Raw genomic sequence first — 27671 nt, 5'->3', positions numbered from 1 at the left:
TGTCAAGGTCTTCTGGATCTTCTTAACACAATCGGAAGAGCCGGTGATAAATTTAGTACTTTCCCTTTCTAGCTTTGTGACCTTGGCCAAGAGAATGAACCTTATTGAGCTTCAAGCTCAACAATTATCCAACCAATACATAGGTGGGAAGTGGTGGTAGTAAAGATGGTCAAACTATCACACAGGGATCAGTTTTGGATCAAATAAGGTGAGGTATATACCACTGTTTTACAAATTGCATAATATAATACTACCTAAGATATTATTATTATTATTAATTATCTTTATTATTTTTATTATTTCTCTTTACTTTTCTTCTTGCTTGTATCTTCTTTCATTATTTGATGTGCATTTGTCCTTCCAACAGAGGGCAAACAAAGATAAGATGGAGATCTAACTCATATTCATCAACTTGAGGTTTCATTTTTTATGTTTTTTCCCCACCACAAATGCTGCACACCTACTTACCTCTCTGGAATTTTCAAAACTACTTATAATTGCAGAAAGTATTCTATTTCTCCTAGCTACGTTTTAACACTCGCAACAATTACTGTGTTTTCCACCATTGTATGTAATTTTTGAAAAATTATAATGGGCATGAATGTATTAATTCACAATAGTAACTCTGTTTAGAAGTAAATAATGTGAATGTTCCATATTCTGTTTGTAATGATTTATGGTAAGCTTTGAACAGGGACAATGCAAAGAAAGAAATTCTAAAAACCTCCTGTCAAACCTATTCTTTGTCTAAATAGTCTAGCTTCTGGGCCCTTGAGCGGTGGCAGGAAACAACTGTTATTATTTTCATTGTAACCTAGGCATGCTTTAGTTCACCCTAGTTGGCTTCTATTAGAATCTACCTCCTTCCCTACATGCAAAGAACACTGAATGCCTTAAGCAACTAAACACATAGAATTTAAGCTAGTAATATGGGCATGAAATCATTAAGTGCAAGAAATTCTTACAAGCACTATAGTTACCTCTGTGTATTTCTGACTCCCAAAATGCAATGAACAGTAAGTTATTTTGAAATATTCTGAGTAGTTGTGTGATAAGCTCATACTGGCACTTCTGTTGAAACAATAAAAAATGGCTGATCTAGGTCATAATTGTCATTCTTTTACCCCTCCTCACTTCTGCCCACGCACTGCACAGTGCATTTATGTGGCATCGGCTCTTGATAAATGTTGTTGGTTTGTATTATTCTTAAGCAGAATAGATGGCAGGTTGGTCTCTGAACCCTTTATATTTCTATTCCCTGATCACTTACAGCTCCTTTCTCTCTGATTTAAAATCCTCTCTGCTTTTGGTATAAGGACTTGTTTATGATATCCCCTTAATAGCTAAAGAATTCATCCATGAGATACAGGCAGTGTTTTTCTCACATTTAATTTTTTAAGAGAAATAATGGAACACACAAAAAAATTGATGGCCCATAAAGTATTTTGTAGCTTTTAAGGATATGTCATGGTTTAGGGCTAAATCTTACAGGCTTTTCATGGAGTAAGAAGTGGGTTTTTAGTAGATGCCAGGAATACTGCCTGAATTTTCACCTGTTCTAAGAATTATACCGAACATCTCCCTTTAACATGGAAAATATGTCTATTTGAGTGCAAGGGAGGGTAAAGACACACTCTGCTTTTCTCTTACAAAATCTCAAGGTGCCACTTTTCAGACCTTGGAAACGATCCAGTTGCTATTTGCCACTTACCCTAGGTAGCCTGATATTTTTCTTTTTATAAATTTATTTATTTATCTATTTATTTATTTATTTTTGGCTGTGTTGGTTCTTTGTTGCTGCTCACGGGCTTTCTCTAGTTGCAGCGAGCAGGGGCTACTCTTCGTTGAGGTGTGTGGACTTCTCATTGCAGTGGCTTTTCTTCTTGCGGAGCACGGGCTCTAGGCGCACAGGCTTCAGTAGTTGTGGCTCGTGGGCTCTAGAGCACAGGCTCAGTAGTTGTGGCGCATGGGCTTAATTGCTTCGCAGCATGTGGGATCTTCCTTGATCAGGGCTCAAACCTTTGTCCCCTGCATTGGCAGGCAGATTCTTAACCACTGCGCCACCAGGGAAGTCCAGCCTGATATTTTTGAGCTTCCCTCTGCTTAATACCCCCATTGCTGCCAAATAACAAAACCATCTTCTCCGGTTGGACAGCATCTAAAGATGAATCTGTAAGTACCAGAAACAAGAAAGCGATTTGGCCTAGGTAAAGGGGAGATGGCAGATTCATTCCTTCTATCTATAGGTTAAGTCAGCTTCTGGGTGTTTTCCCAGATTAGTAAAAACAAATAACCAAACAGCTGGAATAAGGGTCTGGGAATAGGAGATTTTGGAGAAGCTGCTGACTTGCTGTTAAGTGCAGCCGCAGTGAACAGAGTCAGGATAGTTCCATTCGCTCTTGTTTAGCAAGGCAATGACCCGTACATGGGAACAGTCATTAGGTGCCCCACAGAGTATACCTATTGCTGAATCAACAATAGTGGACACCCTTAGCTGGGCATGAATGCAAATGCTGGTGTCTGAATGATTTGTCCCCTTTTAAAACCAGCCTGCACCCTTAGACTCCAGGGTAATTCTGAACATTTAATAAATATAGAAAAATTCCAGTTTAATATACTTTCTTTTTAGGTAGACTAGGGAACTCAATCAGATGCAGATATGTATGCCACACATGTGTCACCCTAAGTACACATCCACCACCGAGTGGTGTGTAAGTGAGCTTGTAACATTCCCTTGTCCCATGGCTACTGTGTTTGAGTTATTTAGAGCAGGCTGACCCATATTAATCCTCCCTTTTGATAGTGCCTACCGTCTGGATGAGTCTGTAGGGACTGTTTTGGTATAAATCTGACTACCTAGAACAGTGTCAGGAACTCATAGGGCCGCTTGAGAATGTTATATAACATAGGGTTCAAAGGCCCAGAAGAGTGTGTCTTACCCAGCTTTGGCCAACACAGTCAAATGCCAGCTACATCTCAGAGGACTCTGGTGAGTGAAGCTTCAGGCACTTTTAGTTGCATGTACAGTTCAGAATCTGCTCCTGTCTGATTAAAAAAGGATTAAAAGAGGATGGCTTTTTCTTTTTTCTTTTTTTTTTGCGGTACGTGGGCCTCTTACCGCCGTGGCCCCTCCCACCGCGGAGCACAGGCTCCGGACGCGCAGGCCCAGCGGCCATGGCCCACGGGCCTAGCCACTCCGCGGCACGCGGGATCCTCCCGGACTGGGGCACGAACCCGCGTCCCCTGCGTCGGCAGGCGGACTCTCAACCACTGCGCCGCCAGGGAAGCCCCTGCCCATTGTTTTAAGATGTCATTTTCATGAGCTTCCTCACTGCAATTTCCACATTACCAGTCATATGGCACTTGGCATGGCTTTGTTTTGTACGTACATTTTATCTTTTTCTCTAAATTGTTAGCATATTATTCCTCTTTCTTTAAGTTACTTTGTTCATCATTTGCTGCATGCAGAAGTGCAACATTTGTAATCATTCCTGGCAGAGATACTTGAGTAATTGATGCTCATAATGAGTTTCTCCTAACTTCAGCTTCATCTGACACTCAAAGAATCTATAGTTTCCATATTTTCCAACTCACGCATGATATTTGTATCTAAAAGGAATCATGTTCCTGTAGAGTGCTCCTTTCCAGATGCATACTTTGGAGGCTGATGTTTCTTGCTTTATAAATGGATCCTAATAGTAGTGGGAGCTAGTACTAGTGGAAAAGAAATTATCATGGCTAGCTATTTTATTCTACTGCAAGATCTAAGGCTTCAGAGACTCAAATTACAGACACGAAACACCTGGCAACAACTGTTGTGTACAAGACATTGCAAATTATATAAGGGTGACAAAATTCTATTTGGAGTGCTTTTTCTTTTTTTTTTATTTATGCATTTATTTTTTATTGAAGTATAGTTGATATACAATGTTGTGTTAGTTTCAGGTGTACAGCACAGTGATTCAGATATATATATCGGTATATGTATATATATACATATATATATATATATATATATCCTTTTTCAGATTATTTTCCCTTATAGGTTACTACAAAATAATTGAGTAGAGTTCCCTATGCTATACTGTAGGTCCTTGTTGGTTATCTATTTTATATATAGTAGTGTTTATATGTTAATCCCAACCTTCTAATTGACCCTCCCCCACTTGGAGTGCTTTTTCTTGGGAGCCCAACAGTTAAGCTTCTAAAAATTCGGGGAAAACTTATTTTACTTATGCTTGTACACTCTCATATCCTTATGTCACTTTTTGTTGTAGGTATAAAGTGCCTAGAAATTAACTGAAGGGTTGACATATTGACATAGCTCTGCCCATTAGCAGATAAGAACTGAGTGCATGTCTTTGGGGTGAGTTATTGTTAATACCAGTATTAATGATTAATTATGAATTGTAATAATTACCTACACCTTTTGGCAATAATGGTGCCTGCAAAATTATAATTAGAATACCATAAGCCATAGAAATGTATGAATTCTTTTATCATGTTATCTTATTTTTTTTTAATTTTTAAAAAATCTTATTTATTTATTTATTTTGGCTGTGCCGGGGCTTAGATGCGGCACGCGGGATCTTTGTTGTGGTACATGGGATCTTTAGTTGCAGCACATGGGCTTCTTAGTTGCAGCATGCAGGCTTCTCAGTTGTGGCATGCACATGGGATCTAGTTCCCCAACCAGGGATTGAACCCAGGCCCCCTGCATTAGGGGCACGGAGTCTCACCCACTGGACCACCAGGGAAGTCCCATCATGTTATCTTAGGAGTTAAGCCAACATTGTTTTTTTTAAGCTAGTTTTAGCATGTAATAAATAATGGCTACACTATAGAACCTCTTTCAGTTTATAGAACAAGTTCATGTGCATTATCATATTTGACCCTAATAGCAATCCTATAACATTGCCTAATATCAATTTTGCACATTACTTCCAGTTACCAGATGAGGAAATGAAGACTCAAACAGATTTAAATAATAATGTCATTAATTTTTTCATCTAGACATTCAAAATGTGTTACGTACCTGCAATGTGCCTGGTGATGAGGATTCAGAAGCCAATATCAGAGAACATGTGATTGCCTTGTGAGGCAGTGGCAGGGCAGGGCCAAAGTCCCCTGGCTCTCAGTCTAGCTCACTGTGCTACATGTTCCTATCCTGTCATCATCCTAGAAACTACCACACCATGGAGCAAAACATGCTTCAGTGGCATTTTCAGAGGCAAATGCCAGGCTGGATGGACGTTTTAGGTTTCACAAGATGGCATTTATGTGTTATATTGTGTATTTTTATTCTTATTGTTGAATTGTTAGATCGTGCTTATTAAAGCCAAGTGCTGTTCAGAAAACATCCTGTAGGTTTCTGAACCCAGCTGTTAGGTATACATGACATACTGTTCCATAGTCTGTTCCATATGCACAAGATAGGGCTTAAGTTTGTCTAGCCTTACGAAAGAAAGGTTAGAAATTAGGAAGTTGACAGTGTTGTGGTTTGAACACCCCCTCACCACCATACACACAGTAGTACATACACCTTGCCCCAACTTTAAATGAACAATAGCTGAGACCGATTTGTTGCTGATTTGTACCATTAGGAATGACACTTTGAATTGAATACAATAACCACTAATTATTTGAGGTTAGGGAAATAAGCCAACTGACCACTTTTCTCCCCTACTCTGAAACTGATTATTTTCTTTCTGTAGGCTGGTCAGTTAGGGACCAAGGATAAAGGCATTAAAACATTCACAGCTAGAATTAGATGGCCTTGCAAACCAGCGATTCTTTTTAAAGCAATGTGTACTGATAGATCAGAACCAATGGTAGCCACGCAACTAAGTTGGTTTTGTGGGAATCCAACAAGTACCTAAGCAGAGGTGACAACAATTTTCCCTCTATGAAAAGGCCCCTCTTCAAATTTTCACCTTATTATGACTGTTTTTCAATTTGCAATAATTAGGATTCTTCGGTTTAAGCAACAGAAATTGACTGGCTAATTTTATGTAAGAAGGGGGTGATACATTGGAAGAATATGGACTAGCTCACAGAATCAAAGGAAAAGCAGAAAAATCTTGCCATGGAAAGCTCAAAATCATATATCTCTAGGGATACAAGTTGCAGACACTAGTGAAAAATAATAGTCTTTTCAGGTTGTTGCCCTTTCATAATATATATTAGCTATTGCTGATAAACAAACCAGTCCAAAATTCATGGGCATAAAACAATAATAGTTACTCTTTATTTCTCACAAAAGTACAAGTCAGCACACTTCTAGGCTGGGCTTCACTACAGGTGACTGTGTTCCTGAGGTTGTCAGATTCATCAATTAAAAACATAGGATGCCCAGTTAAATTTGAATTTTAGATAATAAATAATTTTTAGTATAAATATGTCCCATGTAATATTTGGAACATACTTATACTAAAAATAAATACTTGTTGTTTATCTGAAATTTGTATTTGAATGAGTACCTTGTATTTTATCTGGCAATCCTATTTGCCATTTCCCATCTTCCTTCTCCTGGGACCAAAAGGCTCAGTTCAGCATGTGCTCTTCATGGTGATGGCAGAGGCAGAAGACCAAGTGAGTCCAATTGTTTCAGCACTTGTCAAGGCTCTGCTCATATTACCTATACTGATATCCTTGGCCAAAACAGGTGACACGGTCCAGGAATGTAAAAATGTGTACCACCCACTATAGGAGGGCATAGGCATGGTAAAGGATGTGGAACAGGGAAGAGTGGAAAACTGGAGCCATTAACACAGTCAATCAACTTCTACCTCTTTTAAACTATTTCTTATAAAAACCAAGTTCTGGGCTTCCCTGGTGGTGCAGTGGTTGAGAATCCGCCTGCCGATGCGGGGGACATGGGTTCGTGCCCCGGTCCGGGAAGATCCCACATGCCGCGGAGCGGCTGGGCCCGTGAGCCATGGCCGCTGAGCCTGCACGTCTGGAGCCTGTGCTCCGCAACGGGAGAGGCCACAACAGTGAGAGGCCCGCATACCGCAAAAAAAGCAAAAACAAAAAAACCCAAGTTCTAAGGAGGGAGAGTCTGAAATGCCCAACTTAGGTAATTTTCTTTGGCTAAGGAAAACAGGTTACCTGATTGACAATCCCAACAAACCAATGGCAGTGGGATGAGAGGTAGTTCTCCAAAGGAAAAGTAGGGTGTCTTGCCAGAAGAAGAAGGCATGGATTGGGGCAGATTAAACACTCCACTATGTCCCTGACCTTGCCTGCGTTTCCACTTTCGGTCATACACAAGAGATGTTAGTTTCATACAAAAGGGAAGAAGGGATAAGTTTGAACCTACTAAGTCCCCTACTATGAATGATTTACTGTCAATTTCCCCTTTTATGGCTCTTAGTATTTGCCTTATGTATTGAGGTGCTCCTATGTTGGGTGCATAAGTATTTACAATTGTTATATCTTCTTCTTGGATCGATCCCTTGATCATTATGTAGTGTCCTTCTTTGTCTCTTCTAAGAGTCTTTATTTTAAAGTCTATTTTGTCTGATATGAGAATTGCTACTCCAGCTTTCTTTTGGTTTCCATTCGCATGGCATATCATTTTCCATCCCCTTACTTTCAGTCTGTATGTGTCTCTAGGTCTGAAGTGGGTCTCTTGTAGACAGCATATATATGGGTTTTGTTTTTGTATCCATTCAGCCAATCTGTGTCTTTTGGTGGGAGCATTTAGTCCATTTACATTTAAGGTAATTGTCGATATGTATGTTCCTATTCCCATTTTCTTAATTGTTTTGGGTTCGTTATTGTAGGTCTTTTCCTTCTCTTGTGTTTCTTGCCTAGAGAAGTTCCTTTAGCATTCGTTGTAAAGCTGGTTTGGTGTTGCTGAACTCTCTCAGCTTTTGCTTGTCTGTAAAGGTTTCAATTTCTCCATCAAATCTGAATGAGATCCTTGCTGGGTAGAGTAATCTTGGTTGTAGGTTTTTCTCCTTCATCACTTTAAATATGTCCTGCCAGTCCTTTCTGGCTTGCAGAGTTTCTGCTGAAAGATCAGCTGTTAACCTTATGGGGATTCCCTTGTGTGTTATTTGTTGTTTTTCCCTTGCTGCTTTTAATATGTTTTCTTTGTATTTAATTTTTGACAGTTTGATTAATATGTGTCTTGGCGTATTTCTTTGGATTTATCCTGTATGGGACTCTCTGTGCTTCCTGGAATTGATTAACTATTTCCTTTCCTTTTCAACTATAATCTCCTCAAATATTTTCTCAGTTCCTTTCTTTTTCTCTTCTTCTTCTGGAACCCCTATAATTCGAATGTTGGTGAACTTAATGTTGTCCCAGAGGTCTCTGAGACTGTCCTCAGTTCTTTGCACTCTTTTTTCTTTATTCTGCTCTGCAGTAGTTATTTCCACTATTTTATCTTCCAGGTCACTTATCCGTTCTTCTGCCTCAGTTATTCTGCTATTGATCCCGTCTAGGGTCTTTTTCATTTCATTTATTTTGTTGTTCATCATTGCTTGTTTCATCTTTAGTTCTTCTAGGTCCTTGTTAAATGTTTATTGCATTTTGTCTATTCTGTTTCCAAGATTTTGGATCATCTTTACTATCATTATTCTGAATTCTTTTAAAGGTAGACTGCCTATTTCCTCTGCATTGGTTAGGTCTGGTGGGTTTTTGCCTTGCTCCTTCATCTGCTGTGTGTTTTTCTGTCTTCTCATTTTGCATATCTTACTGTGTTTGGGGTCTCCTTTTTGCAGGCTGCAGGTTCGTAGTTCCCTTTGTTTTTGGTGTGTCTCCCCAGTGGCTAAGGTTGGTTCAGTGGGTTGTGTAGGCTTCCTGGTGGAGGGGACTAGTGCCTGTGTTCTGTGGATGAGGCTGGATCTTGTCTTTCTGGTGGGCAGGTCCACGTCTGGTGGTGTGTTTTGTGGTGCCTGTGAACTTATTATGATTTTAGGCAGCCTCTCTGCTAATGGGTGGGGTTGTGTTCCTGTCTTGCTAGTTGTTTGGCATAGGGTGTTCAGCACTGTAGCTTGCTGGTCGTTGAGTGAAGCTGGGTGCTGGTGTTGAGATGGAGATCTCTGGGAGATTTTCACCGTTTGATATTATGTGGAGCTGGGAGGTGTCTTGTTGACCAGTGTCCTGAAGTGGGCTCTCCCACCTCAGAGGCACAGCACTGACTCCTGGCTGCAGCACCAAAAACCTTTCATGCACACGGCTCAGAATAAAAGGGAGAAAGGAAGGAAGGAAGGAACGAAGGAAGGAAGGAAGGAAGAAAGAAAGAAAGAAAGAGAAAGAAAGAAGGAAGGAAAGAAGGGAGGGAGGGAGGAAGGAAGGAAGGAGGGAAGGAAGGAAAGAGAAAAGAAGATAAAGTAAAATAAAATAAAGTAAGATAAAATAAAATAAAGTTATTAAAATAAAAAATAATTATTAAGAACAAAAAGAAATTTTTTTTAAAAGAAAACAAAAAACCGGACGGATAGAACCCTAGGACAAATGGTGGAAGCAAAGTTATACAACCATTGTAAAGCAATTATACCTCAATAAAGATGTTAAGAACAACAACAACAAAAAAGCTATACAGACAAAATCTCACACAGAAGCATACATATACACACTCACAAAAAGAGGAAAAGGGGAAAAAAATCATAAATCTTGCTCTCAAGTCCACCTCCTCAATTTGGGATGATTCGTTGTCTATTCAGGTATTCCACAGATGCAGGGTACATCAAGTTGATTGTGGAGCTTCAATCCGCTGCTTCTGAGGCTTCTGGGAGAGATTTCCTTTTCTCTTCTTTGTTCTCATAGCTCCCAAGGCTCAGCTTTGGATTTAGCCCCACCTCTGCGTGTAGGTCGCCGGAGGGCATCTGTTCTTTGCTCAGACAGGATGGGGTTAAAGGAGCAGCTGCTTCGGGGGCTCAGGCTCACTCAGGCCGGGGGGAGGGAGGGGTACGGAGTGCGGGGCGAGCCTGCAGCGGCAGAGGCCAGCGTGATGTTGCACCAGCCTGAGGCGCACTGTGCATTCTCCCGGGGGAGTTGTCCCTGGATCCCGGGACCCTGGCAGTGGCGGGCTGCCCAGGCTCCCCGGAAGGGGGGTGTGGATAGTGACCTGTGCTAGCACACAGGCTTCTTGGTGGCGGCAGCAGCAGCCTTAGCGTCTCATGCCGGTCTCTGGGGTCCGCGCTTTTAGCCGCGGCTCGCGCCAGTCTCTGGAGCTCCTTTAAGCAGTGCTCTTAATCCCCTCTCCTCGCGCACCAGGAAACAAAGAGGGAAGAAAAAGTCTCTTGCCTCTTCGGCAGGTCCAGACTTTTCCCTGGACTCCTTCCCGGCTAGCTGTGGCGCACTAACCCCTTCAGGCTGTGTTCATGCCACCAACCCTAGTCCTCTCCCTGCGCTCCGACCGAAGCCCGAGCCTCAGCTCCTCAGCCTCACTCCCCGGTGAGTGAGCAGACAAGCCTCTCGGGCTAGTGAGTGCCGGTCGGCACTGATCCTCTGTGCGGGAATCTCCCCGCTTTGTCCTCCGCAACCCTGTTGCTGTGCTCTCCTCCGTGGCTCCGAAGCTTCCCCCTCTGCCTCCCGCAGTCTCCGCCCGCGAAGGGGCTTCCTAGTGTGTGGAAACCTTTCCTCCTTCACGGTTCCCTCCCACTGGTGCCAGTCCCGTCCCTATCCTTTTGTCTCAGTTTATTCTTTTTTCTTTTGCCCTACCCAGGTACGTGGGGAGTGTCTTGCCTTTTGGGAGGTCTGAGGTCTTCTGCCAGCGTTCAGTAGTTGTTCTGTAGGAGTTGTTCCACGTGTAGATGTATTTCTGTTGTATCTGTGGGGAGGAAGGTGTCTTACTCTTCCGCCATCTTCCCCTCGTCCTCAATTTTTTTTTAATTGAGTCAAAGTTGATGGTGAAATAGATGACTAGATGGGTAACTAAAGAAATATTGATAAAAGTGTTTTACTGGTTCAGAATAAAAGCTTGCTCCTTTGTGACAAAAATTTAATGAGATGACTTCTTTGAGCTCAGAAAAGAGTTGGAGAGAAAAATTTCATTCATTTCTCTTTTCAAACACACTGAGCACCTACCATATTCCAAGTACCGTGTTCTGTAAGATTCAGTGGTCAAGAAAACAAAGGCCTTCCTGTCTGCCTCTTTCAGTTTAGTGACAGGCATAGGTAAATAACCCAGCAATTATGGTCCAGTGCTGTGTGGAGAAATACAGGGTACAGTGTTAGAACACAGGAGGGGCACCCAGTATGGAATCAGGAGTGGGGTTGGGGGTAGGTGGGGGATGACAGGACAGTCTTCCTGCAAAAAGTGAGAAAACAAGCTAAGTTGAGACCTGAAGGAGGAAATGGAAGAGTCACATGAAGAGTTGAAAGAAGACATTCCATGTAGAAAAAGATAGAATTTTAAATGCCTGGGAGTAAACAAAGATAGTATATTACAGGAATCAAAAGTTGTTTGACCTGACTGGATGATGCAACGCAAAGGGAATAGGAAATAAGGCAGGAGAGAGAAGCAGGGGCTAACCATGAATGACCTATTAAGCCATATTAAGAAGTTTTTATTTTGAGGCCAATGAAATTAATCAGAGGATACCATATTCATATTTGCAATTTAGGGGGAAAATTCTAATTGCAGTATGGTGAATGAATGACAGTGAGCTTGGAGAGAAGAAGACTAGAGGCAAAGAAACTAGTTGTAATGCTTTTGCGGTAATTCAGGCAAAAAAAAATAAAAAGAAATGTTGATGGTTGGAACAAGGCTAGTAGGAATAGGAATTGAGAGAGGAATTGAGAGTGATAAATGAATCTAAGAGATATTTAAAAGTCATAAGCCGTAGAATTTGGGGATCCATTTTATATGGGGACAGTAAAGGAGAGAGAGCTGTCGAGGGAGATAAACTTCTTTTTTGGTTTGGGCAACTGTTTTCATGGGGACACCATTACTGAGAAAGTGATCACAAGATTACAGGTTCTCTGTGGGAAGGAAGACGATGACCCCTGGGTACGTTGAATCCTGGATTTCTGTGAGACATTCAGTGGAGACGTAGAATAGTTGGTTCATTGAAAGTGCAGATATAAAGGTCATGAGAAAAATATGGGCTGAAGTTACTGATTTGGGAGTCATCAATAGCATGACATTAGCTTCTGAAGCTCAAGAGTAGATGAGTAGTGAGTGATCACAGTGAATAATATTTAAACAGAAGACAGTGATCAAACCTTCAGATGTTTAAGGAAGGGGACAAGATAAGACCAAAAGTTAAACTTGGAAGGTTGGCCAGAAGGGTAAGAGGAAAAGCAGTTGAGTTTGTGACCTAGAAACTAAGGAAAGGAAGAATGAGGTTCCGGTCAACAAAGTCAACTACTTCAGTGAAAAATAGGAATAATAACAAAAATTTTCGTTGGACCTGAAAACAGTATGGTTCAAACAAATTGGTGAGCCTCTTGAGAGCAGTTTCTTGGAGGTTAATGAGAGAATGCAGACTGCACTGAAGGTTGGAGTGTGAATGGGAAATGAAGACATGGTATAGAACAATTCCTTCAAAAATTTGGAGATAGAGAAGTTAAAAGTAAATAAGAACGTAAGACGGGATTTGGGGAGGGATTTCTTTCTAGAGCAAAAAGGCTACATCATATATAAATGCTTATGGCAAGAAGCTGATACAAAGTACAATAAAGTAGGAAGATAAATGATGGAGTGAAACTACTGGTTAGTGACCCAGAGGAAGTTGGGATACAGTGTCAACATGATTGCATTTCTAACTGTTCAACACAAACACTTTGTGTATCTCCAGTGTCTGAGATTCAGGACCTGAATATACTGTCCTTAATTAGGAGAAAGAATATAGTTTGGTGGCCAAAGCATAGCCCTGTAGCTAATTATTCTAGATTTTATTCCCAATTTTATTACTACCTGTCTATGTAATATTGAGCAAGTGACCTTACTTGTGTGCCATGTAAAATCAAAGTCCTTAGTACATATATATTCCGCCTATAAAGGAGAGGCAATATGAGTAAATTTTATCATAGATAATAACTCTCTCAGATCTTGGCCACTGGAGATTTTTTTTCTATTTTGTAAATTTACATGTTTATATACTAGGGATATGGAATCTTTCCCCCTCCACTTTTTTTTTTTTTTAAATCAGAACACATCTGTGTTTCTTTTCTCTACTCTATGTCCTGTCTTGGAGTTCAGAATAAACTTTGAATTGAGTGATGTGAGCTTTTACAATTACTATATAGCTTCCTGTTACAGGTCTTAGATTGTTGAGGGAGGTACCTAGGATGTCCAAGTCTTGTTCTCAAACACGATCATAGGTTGTATTGTAGGTGTTTTTGGACATGTTCAGAACCATGGCTTACTCGACTGGGAATTAAAAACTGTTAATATTAAACAGTAGAACAATTGTACATTCAGGAGCTCTGGGTTCTAAGCCTAGCCATATTTCGTGATGTGATCACCCTTAATAATCCATGTGATCCACTCTGTGCCTCATATTCTTCCCTATTAAATAGATATAACCTTTCAGGTCCTCACTGTAAAAGTCTGGGAGGGTATATTGTAAGCCAGTGTATGAATATGAGAAAACTACTCTGAACCCAAAGGGGAAACAGAAACTCTACAAATAGAAGTTGCTAAGTGACAGGAATCAACTACATTCTATTTCTGCCATTGGGTTTGATTCGGAATCACTGGTTCCTACCCAGAGGCCATATCAGATGTCACTGTGAGAAGAATGCCAAGGTCAAGAGGATCCTCCTCCCACTTCCTCCTTGTGACAATCTGACCTGGTCAGCTGCCCAGGTACCATCAATAACTGCCAACAGGGATCTGCAGGGTTAATACAGTTGTCAGGCAGCTGCCTCTACAAGCAGAAAATGTTCCTGTTTTATTTGTCATTGCACAGAGTCTATAATGGGCAGGAAGAGTGAGAAAAAATAAGAGTTTTTTTAATTATTGAAATACTTCATACTCTCTTGTCTTCCTCCCTCCCCTGACACATAGTTTTTCAGAGACAGCATAAGCAGCTAAGAGTTAAAAAAAAGGAAAATCACAGTCAAAGCATAAACTCTGCAATTTGTAATCAGTGCATAACCTCTGTGATGAAATTTGTAAGTAATTCACTTTCCACTTAAGCCCACCAGTGTGAGATCTAATGTTGCCACCCAGAACACTAATGAAGGAAGTCAGACGGCAGTGCAGCTAGCCCTTGGGGACTCATTTCTCATATCACGGAGAAGTAATTTCTGTCATTTTTGGCCATCTGGTAGCCTGGATTGTGAAGATGAAGATTCATTCAAGTAGGGCTTAAGAGCTTGGGCCCTGGAGTCTTTTTAGATTCAAATCTGTTTTCTGTTTCTCACCTAGCCTATAACTATAACTTAGTTTTCCACCCATAAATAAAATCCTCATAGGGTATTATTTCCTTATTATAAGGAGTTATTGAGATAATACAGTACTTATAAAGTAATCTACATAAGGTCTTATGTATAGTAAATGCTTAAAGTTAGCTATTATTAAAGTGTTAGTAGTAGCGGTGGTAATAGTATTAGGAGTAATAGTAGTATTTTTATAAAGTCTACCTGTCTGTGACATAGGCCTCATTAATTCCATTTTTAAGCTCTAAGGTACATCATCAGGCCTGTCACACACCAAGATGATATTTAGAGGTTTTCTCTTGTAGTGATTAACCAAGTGTTTCCTTTTGTGGCTAGATTATAAGCAACAAGGTATTACTGCATCTTTATGACACAACTCTGCAATCCGACATTAAATAGCACTCCTTTTCTTTTCCTGACATTTGGAGTAAATAGTGGGCTATAATCATTTTATACACATAAGAACATAAATGTCGGTAACATTTAGTGATAAGAAAATTTATTCTTAATGTGTATAAGTGTACATGTTCTCTAATAACCAAATAAGGTCCATTGTAATCAGAAAAGAGCTAAGACATTTTCATTATGTTACTCTGCATACTTCCTATAGCACTTGACCATAGTGGAGAGATTCTCACCTTATAGTAAGAACCATGCTTTTCATCTGCTCACTAAGTCTGTAAGGATGTCCAAAAGCACCCAGACTTCTTAATACAAAAATTCAAATGGTTTAAGTCAGAAAAGCACTTCGCTTGAATTTGCCACTTCCTGTTGCATGAACCAGTACTGGAAACCTGCTTTTACTGACATGCTTACATATTCCGTTTGCTTTTGTCTTTACAGTTCCACCAAAGATCTCCAACATTTCCTCGGATGTCACTGTGAATGAGGGCAGCAACGTGACCCTGGTCTGCATGGCCAATGGCCGTCCTGAACCTGTTATCACCTGGAGACACCTTACACCAACTGGTAAGCAACCTTCCAGTCCCCCAGATGTCATACACTGTTTAGAATATCCTCATGTTTCTGTGATTCCATTGGATCCAAAAGGCAAGCATGTATATTGTTATTAAAACACTATTACAGTAGTGACATAGGACTTGTTTAGGGTCATCTCTGGTCTTGGCTAATGTATCCATCTCTATAAAGTCTACAACCATAGGGGGGAAAATATATATATATATATATATATATATATTTGATGATTTATATATGATATTTTTCAATAGAACACTTCCTCAAGGCAACAAATATAGAAGCATTAAATGCATTAAATGACTTAGTATTGTGTCTGAAATATATGCCAGGTTGGTGCCTGAATGTCTTGGAGCAATATTTTGTATGGATTAAATTTCCATAGCTCTTTGTATGTTTTTTTGTTTTGCTTTGCTTTTAAATATAGTTTCCTTATATGTAGCACCTTGTGATGAAATCTTTTAGGGACAATACAAAATTGTTTGTGACTTCTAATATCCTATCCTTAGCATCTTGCTCTGTGGAGGGGCACCAGGGCATGGACTAAATTTCATGAGCTCATTATGGATCCCCAGCTATGGATGCTAATTCAGTAAAAGTCAGAAAATCATTTCTCAGGAATGTCTTCTGCATTCTCCCCTCCTCCTCCCACTATAACCGGGTTCTGAGGTTCTGCTGCCTTTTGAGCTTCATTTAAATACTTTACCAAATTATTTAGTATTAACTGCATGCATCCTCCCCTACTTGACAGATGAAATTTTCTTATATGCAAAACCATGCCTTTGCGAATGACACAGTATTTGTAGAATGGGGCCTGCTATTTAGTTTTTCCAGAAGGAGGAACTATGGATCAATTATTCTTATAAAATGTCATTTATTTTGGTAGCTAACCCCCAACATTTAACTAATTTATATCTGATATTCTTTTAAAGTTTTCTCGTATAAAATCTAGACATCTAGTTTATAACATATTAATTCTGAAATGAACACCATGAAAAATTGTTGTGCAAAGCTAGATAGGCAATGGGAGCTATCCCGAGATACTTCTAAAAGGCCAGGCCAGGGTAGTGTTTGGTTGTAGCATCTTTAAATATTTTGTATTTTGTGGTGTGAGAATATGGGCCTCCCTTTCATATTAGCCCTCAAATTAATTTATCAGGTGAAGTTTGGACTAACCTATGGAATGGTCTTTTATTTAGGCAGCTATTCTTATTAGAGGCTTCTATTTTCTTAAGACAATGTCACTCAAAACCCATTCTATTGTTAATGCATACAGCTTGTCATTTATTGATAATATATAAAAGCAATAAATGAAGCACTTATTTGAGGGATCAACCTCAAACTCATATCCTCTCATTCCCATCTTAAACCTCACATGGAAAAAAATACATATGCAGGCTTATCTGAAGCGTGAATATCAGATAATATATTATCTGGATATCATATACATTTCCCCTGGATTAAATTAAACCTCCAGAGCACATTCTCCTTGAATGGAATTATATTAACCCTCAATACCACAACACCTAGACCTTTCCCATGTAGAAGTGCTTTTACTAAATGACTATTTGGTATAAAAGTTTTGGGCACATATTTAGGGATGTTACAAAACAGGGGTCCCGAACCACTGGGCCGCAGACTGCAACTGGTCCACGGCCTGTTAGGAACCAGCCCACACAGCGGGAGGTGAGTGGTGGGCGAGTGAGCGAAGTTTCATTTGCCGCTCCCCATTGCTCACATTACCATCTGAACCATTGTCCCCACTCTCCCTCCCCCCTCGCCCAGTCTGTGGAAAAATTGTCTTCCACGAAACTGGTCCCTGCTGCCAGAAAGGTTGGGGACCACTGTTATAAAAGATATCCTCTAAAATCATTGCATTTCCTGCAATGTTGTTTTTGAGAGATGGTTAATTGTACTACATAGTTTCCTCTGAAAGGACACTTTGAGAAAGCTCCTCTTTGTTTTCAATGTTTCTACTGTCCTTTCTCTAAACAATGGTTTGTTTTTTAAAATGAACCCAGTGAGTTTTTACAAATAATCATGAGTCCTTCATCGTATTGACTGTTACCAAACTTAGAGCCAAATTTATGACTGGTCTGTGAAAGAATAGAGGGAATCATATATAAATTACACATTAATGAAGTGGATTTTAAATAAACTATGTGGAATTTTATGATATCAAATCCATATACAGACACACTCTTGCTTTCATCTTGTTTTCTTACCATTATTTTCATATTGTCTCACCTTTTGTAATTAATTTAAATCTTTATATACATATATTACTTATAATCTCAATTTTTTATGGAATAAGTGGAGATAAAAGAATGGAAGAAGGAAGGAAGATAGATTATATTCAAGTTATAATCAAGAAATGAACTGCATTAATAAAAATACTTTATTCTTTTGGTGTACTATTGACTAGTAAACAGTTTTGGGTGTTTTTTTTTTCAGGGAAAAATGCTATTGGTGATCTGAACCTAAAGATATATTCTTTTTTATCCCCTCAGTTTAGTAAAGTAATGAGATCAAACCGGAGTTTCAAGGCCTTCCCAGGCTTGTTCTAGGAGTTTAGATCTTCATGGCTAACTCTAGTAGACTTTTTCACGATAGCAAACATATGGTTTGAACCCTGAATAACCTGGTTATCCATGATGTTTCAAGTTATCAAAAGACCAAAGGACAAGCTAGATCTCTCACAATAAAGGCAGCATTTACATACAGTCAGAGAACACTAGGGACTTCAAAATCAACTAGAAAAATTGGTGTACACACAGGGATTCCCAATAGTCAGCCTAGGGATCAGAAAACTAGTCCCTGGGTCAAATCCAACCTGCCTCACATTTTTACCACCTGCAAGCTTAGAGCAATTTTTAAATGGTTAGAAAAACTCAAAAGAATTCTATTATTTAACATGCAAAAAAATATATGACATTCAAATTTCAGTGCCCATAAATAAACTTTTAATGAAACAAAACCATGCTTATTCAGTTACACGTTGTCTGTGGATGCTTTTTTTTTTTTTTTTAATAAAACAGCAGAGTCTAGTTGCAACACATGTGGCTTAGCCTCTAAAGCCTAAAATATTTTCTACCTGGCCCTTTACAGAATAGTTTACAGACCCCTGCTCAAGATTATGGCTTGGGGCTTAGGTCAAGGATTTTCTGCACTCATCTATGATTCCGTGGGGCTTTGGGGATATCCCCCATTAAATTCCTAAAGACATCTCAAGGGAAAGAACTTTATTCTTCTATAATCCTCTATCTAGGCCCTCTCTATGGGTGAAATTCTATTCTGGCGCATACAAAACTAGTTCCCTGCTGCATTCACAGACTCAAGGGCAGACTCCAATTCTGTCTACAACAGGTATTAATTCCCAAGCCTACTCTTTCATCTCTTTCACATCTGACCTAAATAACCACCTGATCATAATCATATTCCTGAGGACAGGAGAGAGAATCTGCCTTTACTGCTATACAGGAAACCAGGATTTTTTGTTTTATGTGTGTTTTTTATTCTTTTCAAAATTTGGAAACGGGGTGATCCTTTTCAGCCTATAATGCTAAGCCTTTCATGGAGACACCCAGTGAAGAGGCTCTGCTCCCTGTGTGACAGCAAAGCTACTGCAACCCTTAGCCATATGAGCAAAAAACCCCAGCTAGCTTTGTTCAATTATTAATTGTGCCTTCAACAGAGTGTGACTGCCTTGCAGAAGAAATGTACCTGTAATTAGCTCGACCTCACAGGGACTTTGAGCCCTGAAACCGGGAAGATTTCATGCAGGTTTCACAAGTACCTGATTACCTGTCATTTGATAACACAAGGGGGAGAAAGGAAAGTAGGTGCAAGGTATATTTTTATGAGAAGAATATTTATTACCTCTTAATTCAGTTTTTTTAAAAAATTTTCATTGGGTCATTTTGTTTCTTTTCACATCTGAAATTTCTTTTTTCAAGTATACTGCGAGTGTTTTTAAAGAGGGAAGTTAGAAGAATGGTGAATTTTTTATATATACAAAATCAAAACATATACCTGACATAGATGGAGGAGAAGAGATTGCTGCATTCCATGGTTGACTCTCTTGTATTTCTGATTTCTCAATTTTTCTCTCCTCTTCAGTTTTTCTATATAGTCAAAATGATGTGTCATGTATGTGGTTGTTAAATGTGACCTATTTTCTCCCTTAATTAAGTTAGACTTTCATAATCCTGTAACTCCCAGAGGGCAATTGCACCGTAACATGTATTTTCTATGGAGTGTTTGATCTCACTTCTGTGAGCAATGCTGCTCCCATCTTCATTTAACTTTGTTTCTTCTCACATTCCAAAGAAAGTCCCTTTCTCAAGTGTGCCTCATGTGGTGTCAGGATTGTTCATGGTTAGAGTTTCTGTGCATTTCATTTCTACAAAGGTTTTTACATCCTCAGTAACTTTCTATATCTGAAACGCTCAACAGGCACACTGAGAACTTAGCCCCTTAGCCTGAGAACAACTTAGCAGGCACTGTACAATTCTCTTGTCCAAGCCAGAAGCCAGATTGGACATCAACAACCCGTATAGAAAGCTCACGTAAGAAATATTTTCTATTAAAAAAAACACACACACACTAACTTGAAAAGATACATGCACCGCAGTATTCATAGCAACATTATTTATAATTACCAAGATATGGAATCAACCTAAGTGGCCATCAAGAGATGAATGGATAAAGAAGATGTGGCATAAATATACAATGGAATACTACTCAGACATGGTCCCTGCACAGATGGAACTTATAGTTCAAAAAGAAAGCAGAGTATTAAACTAATACTTGCATGAATAACTACTTAATTAGATTTATACAGTATAAAGGAAAATTGTAGCTTTCAATAAGACCATAAAACAAGGCCATATAGCAAAATCTGCAAGGCAAGCAAAGCTCCCCTCAGGGGAGCTTATGCTGAGACTTCAAGGATGAATAGAACCAGGCCAAGAAAACAGGGGAGGGAAAATATCCTAGGCAGAGAAAGAGTATACATAATAATGCGTTGAAGAATCCAGGCCAGCATCTTTATGTGACACCATGATGTTAGTATTTGGTTACTTTTTTTTTAGACTATTTTAATAGATTTTTAAAAAAAATTTTTTTATAGATTTTTAAAAAAATTATTTATTTATTTTTGGCTGCATTGGGTCTTTGTTGCTGATCATGGGCTTTCTCTAGTTGCGGCAAGCAGGGGCTACTCTTCGTTGCAGTGCGTGAGCTTCTCATTGCGGTGGCTTCTCTTGTTGCGGAGCACCGGCTCTAGCTACGCGGGCTTCAGTAGTTGTGGCTCGCAGGCTCTAGAGCGCAGGCTCAGTAGTGGTGGCTCACGGGTTTAGTTGCTCCGCGGCATGTGGGATCTTCCTGGTCCAGGGCTCGAACCCGTGTCCCCTGCATCAGGAGGAGGGTTCTTAACCACTGCGCCACTAGGGAAGCTCCTCTTTTACTTTTTAATATTCTTGGTTTCCCTTTTCAAAGAACAGAAAAATAAAGAAAAATCTTGCTCTATTTTCTTTTCAGAACCTTACTTGTATGTTGGTTTTAAATATACAATGTAGTGTATACCAGCGTAGCAGGTATATAGACAGTTATTTTTGTGTGTGAATATCTTAAATTTAGGTCAGGAACATATTCTTTTCCCATGCATATAATTCCATAATAACCTAATCAAGTAAATACAAACTCTTTTTCAGTAATAACCTTGTCATTAAATCAAATGGGTAATTTAGAAAATGAAGACTACAGAATTTAACTGCATGATTGCTGGCCTCCAAACCTTAAAAATCCTTAAGAGACTAAAAATAACTGACGCGGACAATCTTTAAGCCATGGGAGGATTTCCACAACCAGATGTGCTGGCCATTTTGATGAGTGTTGTACATATGCCCTTGTACCACCAGCACCTCACTCTTGCTCCTCCCAGATGTGTCATCAGATCCCCAGAAAACTCTTCCTGAAGAGAAATGAACCATCCTAGATTTGTCCTTGGGGAGCTAGCTTGGATTTGAGCGCTTCAGGACATTTTGGAAGCTTGCGTGGAATTGGGGGGAGTGGTGGCAATAGCTTAATCACAAACTTTGCACGTGGCCTAGGAGAACAGAAATAGTGTCCGCATCTCTCAGCGTCTCATGACTTCAAATATTTTTTCCGTTACAGTCTGTGTTTTCTAATTTTAAAATAGGTCTAAAGATAAATCTTTGCCAAAGGTTATCATGAGAATTAAAAGAGAACATGTAGGTGAAGTCCTTAGCACAGTGTTAGCTATTATTGATATTCTTATTTTCAATATCTGTTTTAATTATTTTTTATCCATATGTCAGATTTCCATAGTGAAAGTTTGGGGGTGACTGATAATTTTATTGAAAACAACCTCCATGCCATCTTTATTCATTCTAACACAGCAACCAGGGAGACTTTTTAAATGCTCTCACCAAGGCTAGTCTTAAAATGTCACATCTTATATTGTATCACATTTCAATATACTCACTTGAGGTGTTCATCTTTCAAAAGGGCATGAGTAAAACATCTTGTTAGGGAGAAATTTTCTGGTGTGACTTACTTGTGTGTCCATGCTTCTTCTCCTAGAGGACAGTTTTCCCAGAGTCTGGCTATGTAACAGCTAATACTTTATTAACTGTAGCTGTAGAGAGCCCTATAGGTTGTAAATTACAGTGATATTTTTAAAATAAAATTTGTGTACCGTGACACCAAAAAATGACCAACAATTTCTCCAGTTTTCCAGTTGGACCTCTTGCTACTAGGTATTTACCCCTACTACAAAAATACTGTTTCTAAATTTTTAAATGGTTGAGTTAATTTTCCTGCTTGATTTCCCAATTTCCTATTGTCTTTGGGATAAAGTTCAAACTAAGCATGGCAGAACCCTTCATTCAACATATTTTCCTATCCCTAAACCCCTAATCATTCAACTTTAGGCAGTAGGTAGATTATACTACTTATATTTCAAGAATATGCCTTGTCCACTTGCTTTGGGGCCTTCACACATCCTGGTTTTCTTCTTGAAGCATGATTTCGTATCTCACCAATATCATCATTTTGCCAGTATAACTTTTTCTTTTGAGGCCTTCAAGACAACACTCCCTACAGGAAGCCATATAATAGAAGTAGTAAAATTGCATTTTAATTATGTGCAATCTCTAGATTATAAGATCCATAAAAGTACAGAAACTTATATGTCCTACTTATGTGTATATTCTTAGCATGTTGCTTGGCATATAAGTGCTGAATCAATCAATCAACCATGAGTTGTTCAATTAAGGGCTTTATAAAAATAGTATTGTTGAGAAATAACTTACATCCTGAAGTGGAAACTAAATACACATTGACAAGTAATTAAAGCACGAATGAATAGAAAGCAAACTGCAAATGACACAATAAGAATTATATAACTAAGGCTATCCAACGAATAGTTTCATTAATCTCTTACTGAGAAGGTTTCAGAAATTTCAGGAAAGCTCTCCAGGTCCTGCTCAGCTCTGTTTCTTCTTTGTTGCCCTGATGTGCTGATTTGCTTCTGTGGGACTTTCATCATTATCCACTGGGCTACAGAGAATTCTCTGAAATCTTCATATTTTTGTATCAAATCCTTTGACATTCTCTTTATCACTAATTTATTATCAGAAATTATTCTTCTTCTCAGCAGTTGTCACACTCGGTAGTTGTCTTAAAAGTTTATGTTTTTACTATTTTCCTCATGAAAGCAGAGCAGGCACCTACACGTTCTTTGTCCCATTATAGCACCTAGCACAGAGGAAGCGCTCAGTAAAAATTTATTGAATGAATAAATGAATTACTTATTCTAGCTAAATGTCAATCTCTGTTAGAATCTGTTTAAAGTTTAGACTCTAAGAACAGAATCTTCATAACTATAGTTTTTCTTTACTGTATCTTATATATCTCAAATATATAGGACATTGTCTTTCTGTAAGATACATTTTGTAAAATGCCTAGTGCAGATTTCTGTATCTGGGAAATGTTTTTTTTAATATGTGGTAACAAAGCTCTCAGCACTGTCACACCGATGAATTAGTGCTACAATGAGGGTTAGGGGTTGAGTGGCAGAAGTTCAGGCCCACCCTGGTTTTGGTAGTAGAGAGCAGTTCACAGGTTGAGTCAATCTGTAAAAGGAACCTCCATTGCCGAGCTGTAAGTTTTATAACATCTCCTACGATTCCCTATAAACCATCCCTTCTGGCCGTAGCCACCTGTGGCATAATTTTCATCTTCACTATTCGATTTCTACATCTGGCCAATCATTAGGATTACCTCGAGGCAAAAGTTTTTAGAAATACAGATTCCCTGCCTCACCCCACACTTAAATCATCTCTTGCTGAATTAGGGGATTCTGTAGCATTAGATACTCCCAGTGAGTCAGAGGACCAGCAACGTGAGCATAATGATGACTCTGTAAGCACAGGAGGGCAAAAAAATCTGAAGGAGTGATTCTCTGACTTTATTGTACTGGAAAATCATCTGGAGAATCTTGTTAAAATATGAATTCTGATTCAGCGGGTATGGGATGGGGCCTGAAATTCTGCCTTTCTAACAAACACCCAGGTAATGTTGGCTCTGCTGGTCCATGGACCACATTTTTGGCATCATCCTGGATCTTGAGATCAAAATAGATTGGAAGATACTGGGATGTTATAAATAGCCTAGCACAGAGGAACACCTAGGGAAGTCCCACAATGTACATAGTTTTCACCACATATTGTTACAGTGTTTTATATTTTAATTTCTCTGTTTCACTCGAGAGATTCAGAGATGGTTTAGAGAATAGGAAAAGTAATTATGGCTTTGAGAAATAGGACTGACTCTTGCCTATCAAGGTTGGACCATGATCAACAGAATTGGCATCACCTTGGAGCTTTATAGAAATGCAGAATATTGGGACTCACTCCAGACCCACTGAATCAAAATCTGCATTTTATCAAGATCCCTGGGTGGTTTGTATGCACATTAAACTTTGAAAAGCCCTAGACTAGAGGTGAAATTCTTTGTATGCAGAGAAAGCTGTTTTCTTCAATATTTGAGGTCTAGAAATTTAAGAATGTTTCCCACTTTCCTTACTAACTAGTAATCCTAAACTTTATCCCCACGTGCACTCCCTCCAAATGTATTCCTACCAAGAAAACAAACAAAAAACTGGTGTAGCGATGGGGGTGGAGTTACTGGGCCATTGAATATGACTTGGAAAGGAGGACCGTCTGATGCTTTACCTACATCGGATGCTGCTGCTAAATATTGCAGGAAAATTTTAGCTTAGTGCATGAAGAAATACTGTCTGAACGACAGTAGCCACTTTTCTTATCATGTTTTGTAATGGCTTTATCTACAAAATGCAGACAATAATATGGTGCCCTGCCTGCCTCATGCTGTTGCTTTGAAGGATCAAATGAGATAATGAACGTGAAAGTAGCTTGAATAGTGTAAAGCTCTCTAACAACTGTAAGGGATTAAGAGGAAGAGTGACTTGGTAGATGAATGCAGAATTTAGAGCCTGGGTTCAAGACTCTGCTCTTCTCTGCTCTTCACCATTTACTTTTTAGGAGTTTGGGGTAAGTCCTTTAAGCTCTCTACTTTTCACTTGGAAAATATGAATAAAATAATACCTGCTCACCTACCAGGATTCCTGTGTTGTCTCAAGTGAGATAGTGTACATGAAAGTGATTTATTAATGATAAAGCATTATTCAAGGGCTGCTTGCTGTTACTATTAACTTAGATTCTGCAAAACAAAATATAGACTTAAATTACAGTAGTCATTTTGGTTAGATAGTAGAAAGAACTCACTGCAAGGCTATGAAGCACTCCATTTGACCAAAATAAGTACTAAAACCAGAGAAGTGCTTCTCAGAGTGTGGTCCCCAAACCAGCAGCATTAACATCACCTAAGAACTTGTTAGAAATGTAAATTATCATTATCGAACCCCAATCCAGACCTACATGAATAAGAAACTCTAGGAGTGGGGCCCAAGGGTTTGTAATTTAACAAGTTGGCCAGATGATTCTGTTGTTCCATAAACTTATACAACCCCTGCCCTATAAAGTATATAAAGAAAAGACATCTTTTTGAGATAGGATTGTATGCTATTTTTACCAAGCACGAGTATAGGAATATTTGAGATTCTATGAAATCAATAGGAAACATTGTGATGACCTGGTGTGCGTGCGTGTGTGTGGTGTGTTTAAAACTATTTGATATATAAATGCACTATCACATTTCTATGGCTCGTATTTCTGTCATTTTAGATGAAGAGGTTTAGAAGTAACAACTGTACAGAAATTCCCACTTTGTCTTTTTCCATCTATAGTCTAATGATATTTGAGGCTAACATATCACTTCAAATATGCACATACTTCTGAAATCCTCATCCTTCTCTAGGTATACATGTTCATTTTCAAGTCTCCCAGCACATTGAGGCTACAGTTAATTCCAATAAAACACAAAAACCTCAATAGGTTACTCAAATGGGGTCACATTGCCCAGAAAAGACATGTCAATGAAGTTATCCCATGTCACTTAAGAAACATATGTGAGGGCTTCCCTGGTGGCGCAGTGGTTGGGAGTCCGCCTGCCGATGCGGGTGACGCGGGTTCGTGCCGTGGTCCGGGAGGATCCCGCATGCAGCGGAGCGGCTGGGCCCGTGAGCCATGGCCTCTGAGCCTGCGCGTCCAGAGCCTGTGCTCCGCAATGGGAGAGGCCACGACAGTGAGAGGCCCGCGTACCGAAAAAAAAAAGAAAAAAAGAAACATATGTGAGAAGCATACTCTTTTACCAAAAAAAAAAACACCCCAAAACAAAAAAACCCTTGCCATTTCCTTTATGTGTCATCACCCTCATTTTATGCATCAAATCGGGTATTTTTCTCAAGTTGGTCAACAATTCAAAAGCCCAGGAGGCTCTGTTAAGTCACATGATTGTTAAATTGTGACGTTGTCTGCTGTTGACTAAAGTGTTAAAATCTGATGAGGGGAAGAGAAAAGGAAATAAAGGACTTCAATAATTCAGTTGGCAAATATCAATGCAAATCAGATCTAATTCTTCAAGGTATTCTAGTAATAAAAACTGAAATGTCAGTCTTTGAATGACATCAGTCTTTTATTATTTTTTTTTTTTTTTTTTGCAGTACGCAGGCCTCTCGCTGCTGTGGCCTCTCCCGTTGCGGAGCACAGGCCCCAGATGCACAGGCTCAGCGGCCATGGCTCACGGGCCCAGCCGCTCCGCGGCATGTGGGATCTTCCCGGACTGGGGCACGAACCTGTGTCCCCTGCATCGGCAGGCGGACTCTCAACCACTGCACCACCAGGGAAGCCCGACATCAGTCTTTTTTGAAAAAATTTTTTGGCCTGATCACTGAGGCTTTATGCTGTTTTGGCCATGGAAAGACAGATCCAGATCAGGGAATGAGGGATTTGAAAGGCAGATGGGAAAATAGTACAGAAAGTTAGTTCTTCATGAGGCAATCCAATAGATATTTTGTATTTTTAAAAATTCTCACTGTTCCAATAAATAAATAAAGCCATGAGAAAATTGCTTTAAATTGCAACAAACTATAAATTCTAAAATTTCACCCTAGAACAAAAGGCAGTCCAAATATAACACATGGTATTGAGGACTCGGCTGCTCATAGCTTAGTGTCATTTGGTGTGGACACAGACATGGGCAATTCTTTGGGTAACTCTGGAATTTAGACAGCTTACTTTAGGAGCTGTCTGGGAGAAGATAGGTAGATTCCCTTGTTCCTTGAAGAGAGAAGAGGCAGACATCTTTTATTTTCACAGATAGTAATTAATTGTGGTAACTATACTTGCTGCCCCTGCAGTGACTTCTATAAGCCCACTTATTTAAAATAATTAAGTAAGCCCACTTATTTTTTTTAACTGTCACTGTAGTATATTATTCAGCTTGGGCTGCCATTAAAAAAAAATACCATAGACTGGGGACCTTAAATAACAGATATTTATTTTCTCACAGTTCTGGAAGCAAGAAGTCCATGACCAGGGAGCAGCATGGTCAAGCTCTGGTTAGAACTCTCTTCTTGGCTTGTAGACAGCTGGCATCTTGCTGTGTGCCCACCAGACCCCTTTTTGGTGTGTGCACAATGGAGAGAGAAGGAGCAAGCAAACTCTCTGGTGTATCTTCCTATAAGGGCACTAATCCCACCATGAGGGCTCCACCCTCATGACCTTATCCAAACCTAATTACCTCCCAAAGGCCCCATATCCAAATTTTGTCACATCAGGGGTTAGGGCTTCAGCATATGAATTTGCGGGGGAACACAATTCAGTCCATAGCATATAGTATCT

General features: G+C 39.4%; 1 protein-coding gene across 1 annotated transcript in view; it reads left to right on the top strand.

Moving 5' to 3' along the window:
* Window positions 1–27671, top strand: part of LSAMP (limbic system associated membrane protein) — a 633548-nt gene that overhangs the window by 405891 nt on the left and 199986 nt on the right. The window contains exon 3 of the mRNA XM_029215184.1: window positions 15190–15315. Within this exon, the coding sequence (XP_029071017.1) occupies window positions 15190–15315 (126 nt within the window). The remainder of the gene's footprint in view (window positions 1–15189; window positions 15316–27671) is intronic.

Source organism: Monodon monoceros, unplaced genomic scaffold (genome assembly GCF_005190385.1).
Source record: "Monodon monoceros isolate NGI ecotype Baffin Bay Population unplaced genomic scaffold, NGI_Narwhal_1 Super_Scaffold_11, whole genome shotgun sequence".
NCBI lineage: Eukaryota > Metazoa > Chordata > Mammalia > Artiodactyla > Monodontidae > Monodon > Monodon monoceros.
Note: the sequence above shows the minus strand (reverse complement) of the source record. Positions and strands in the feature narration are given on the sequence as shown.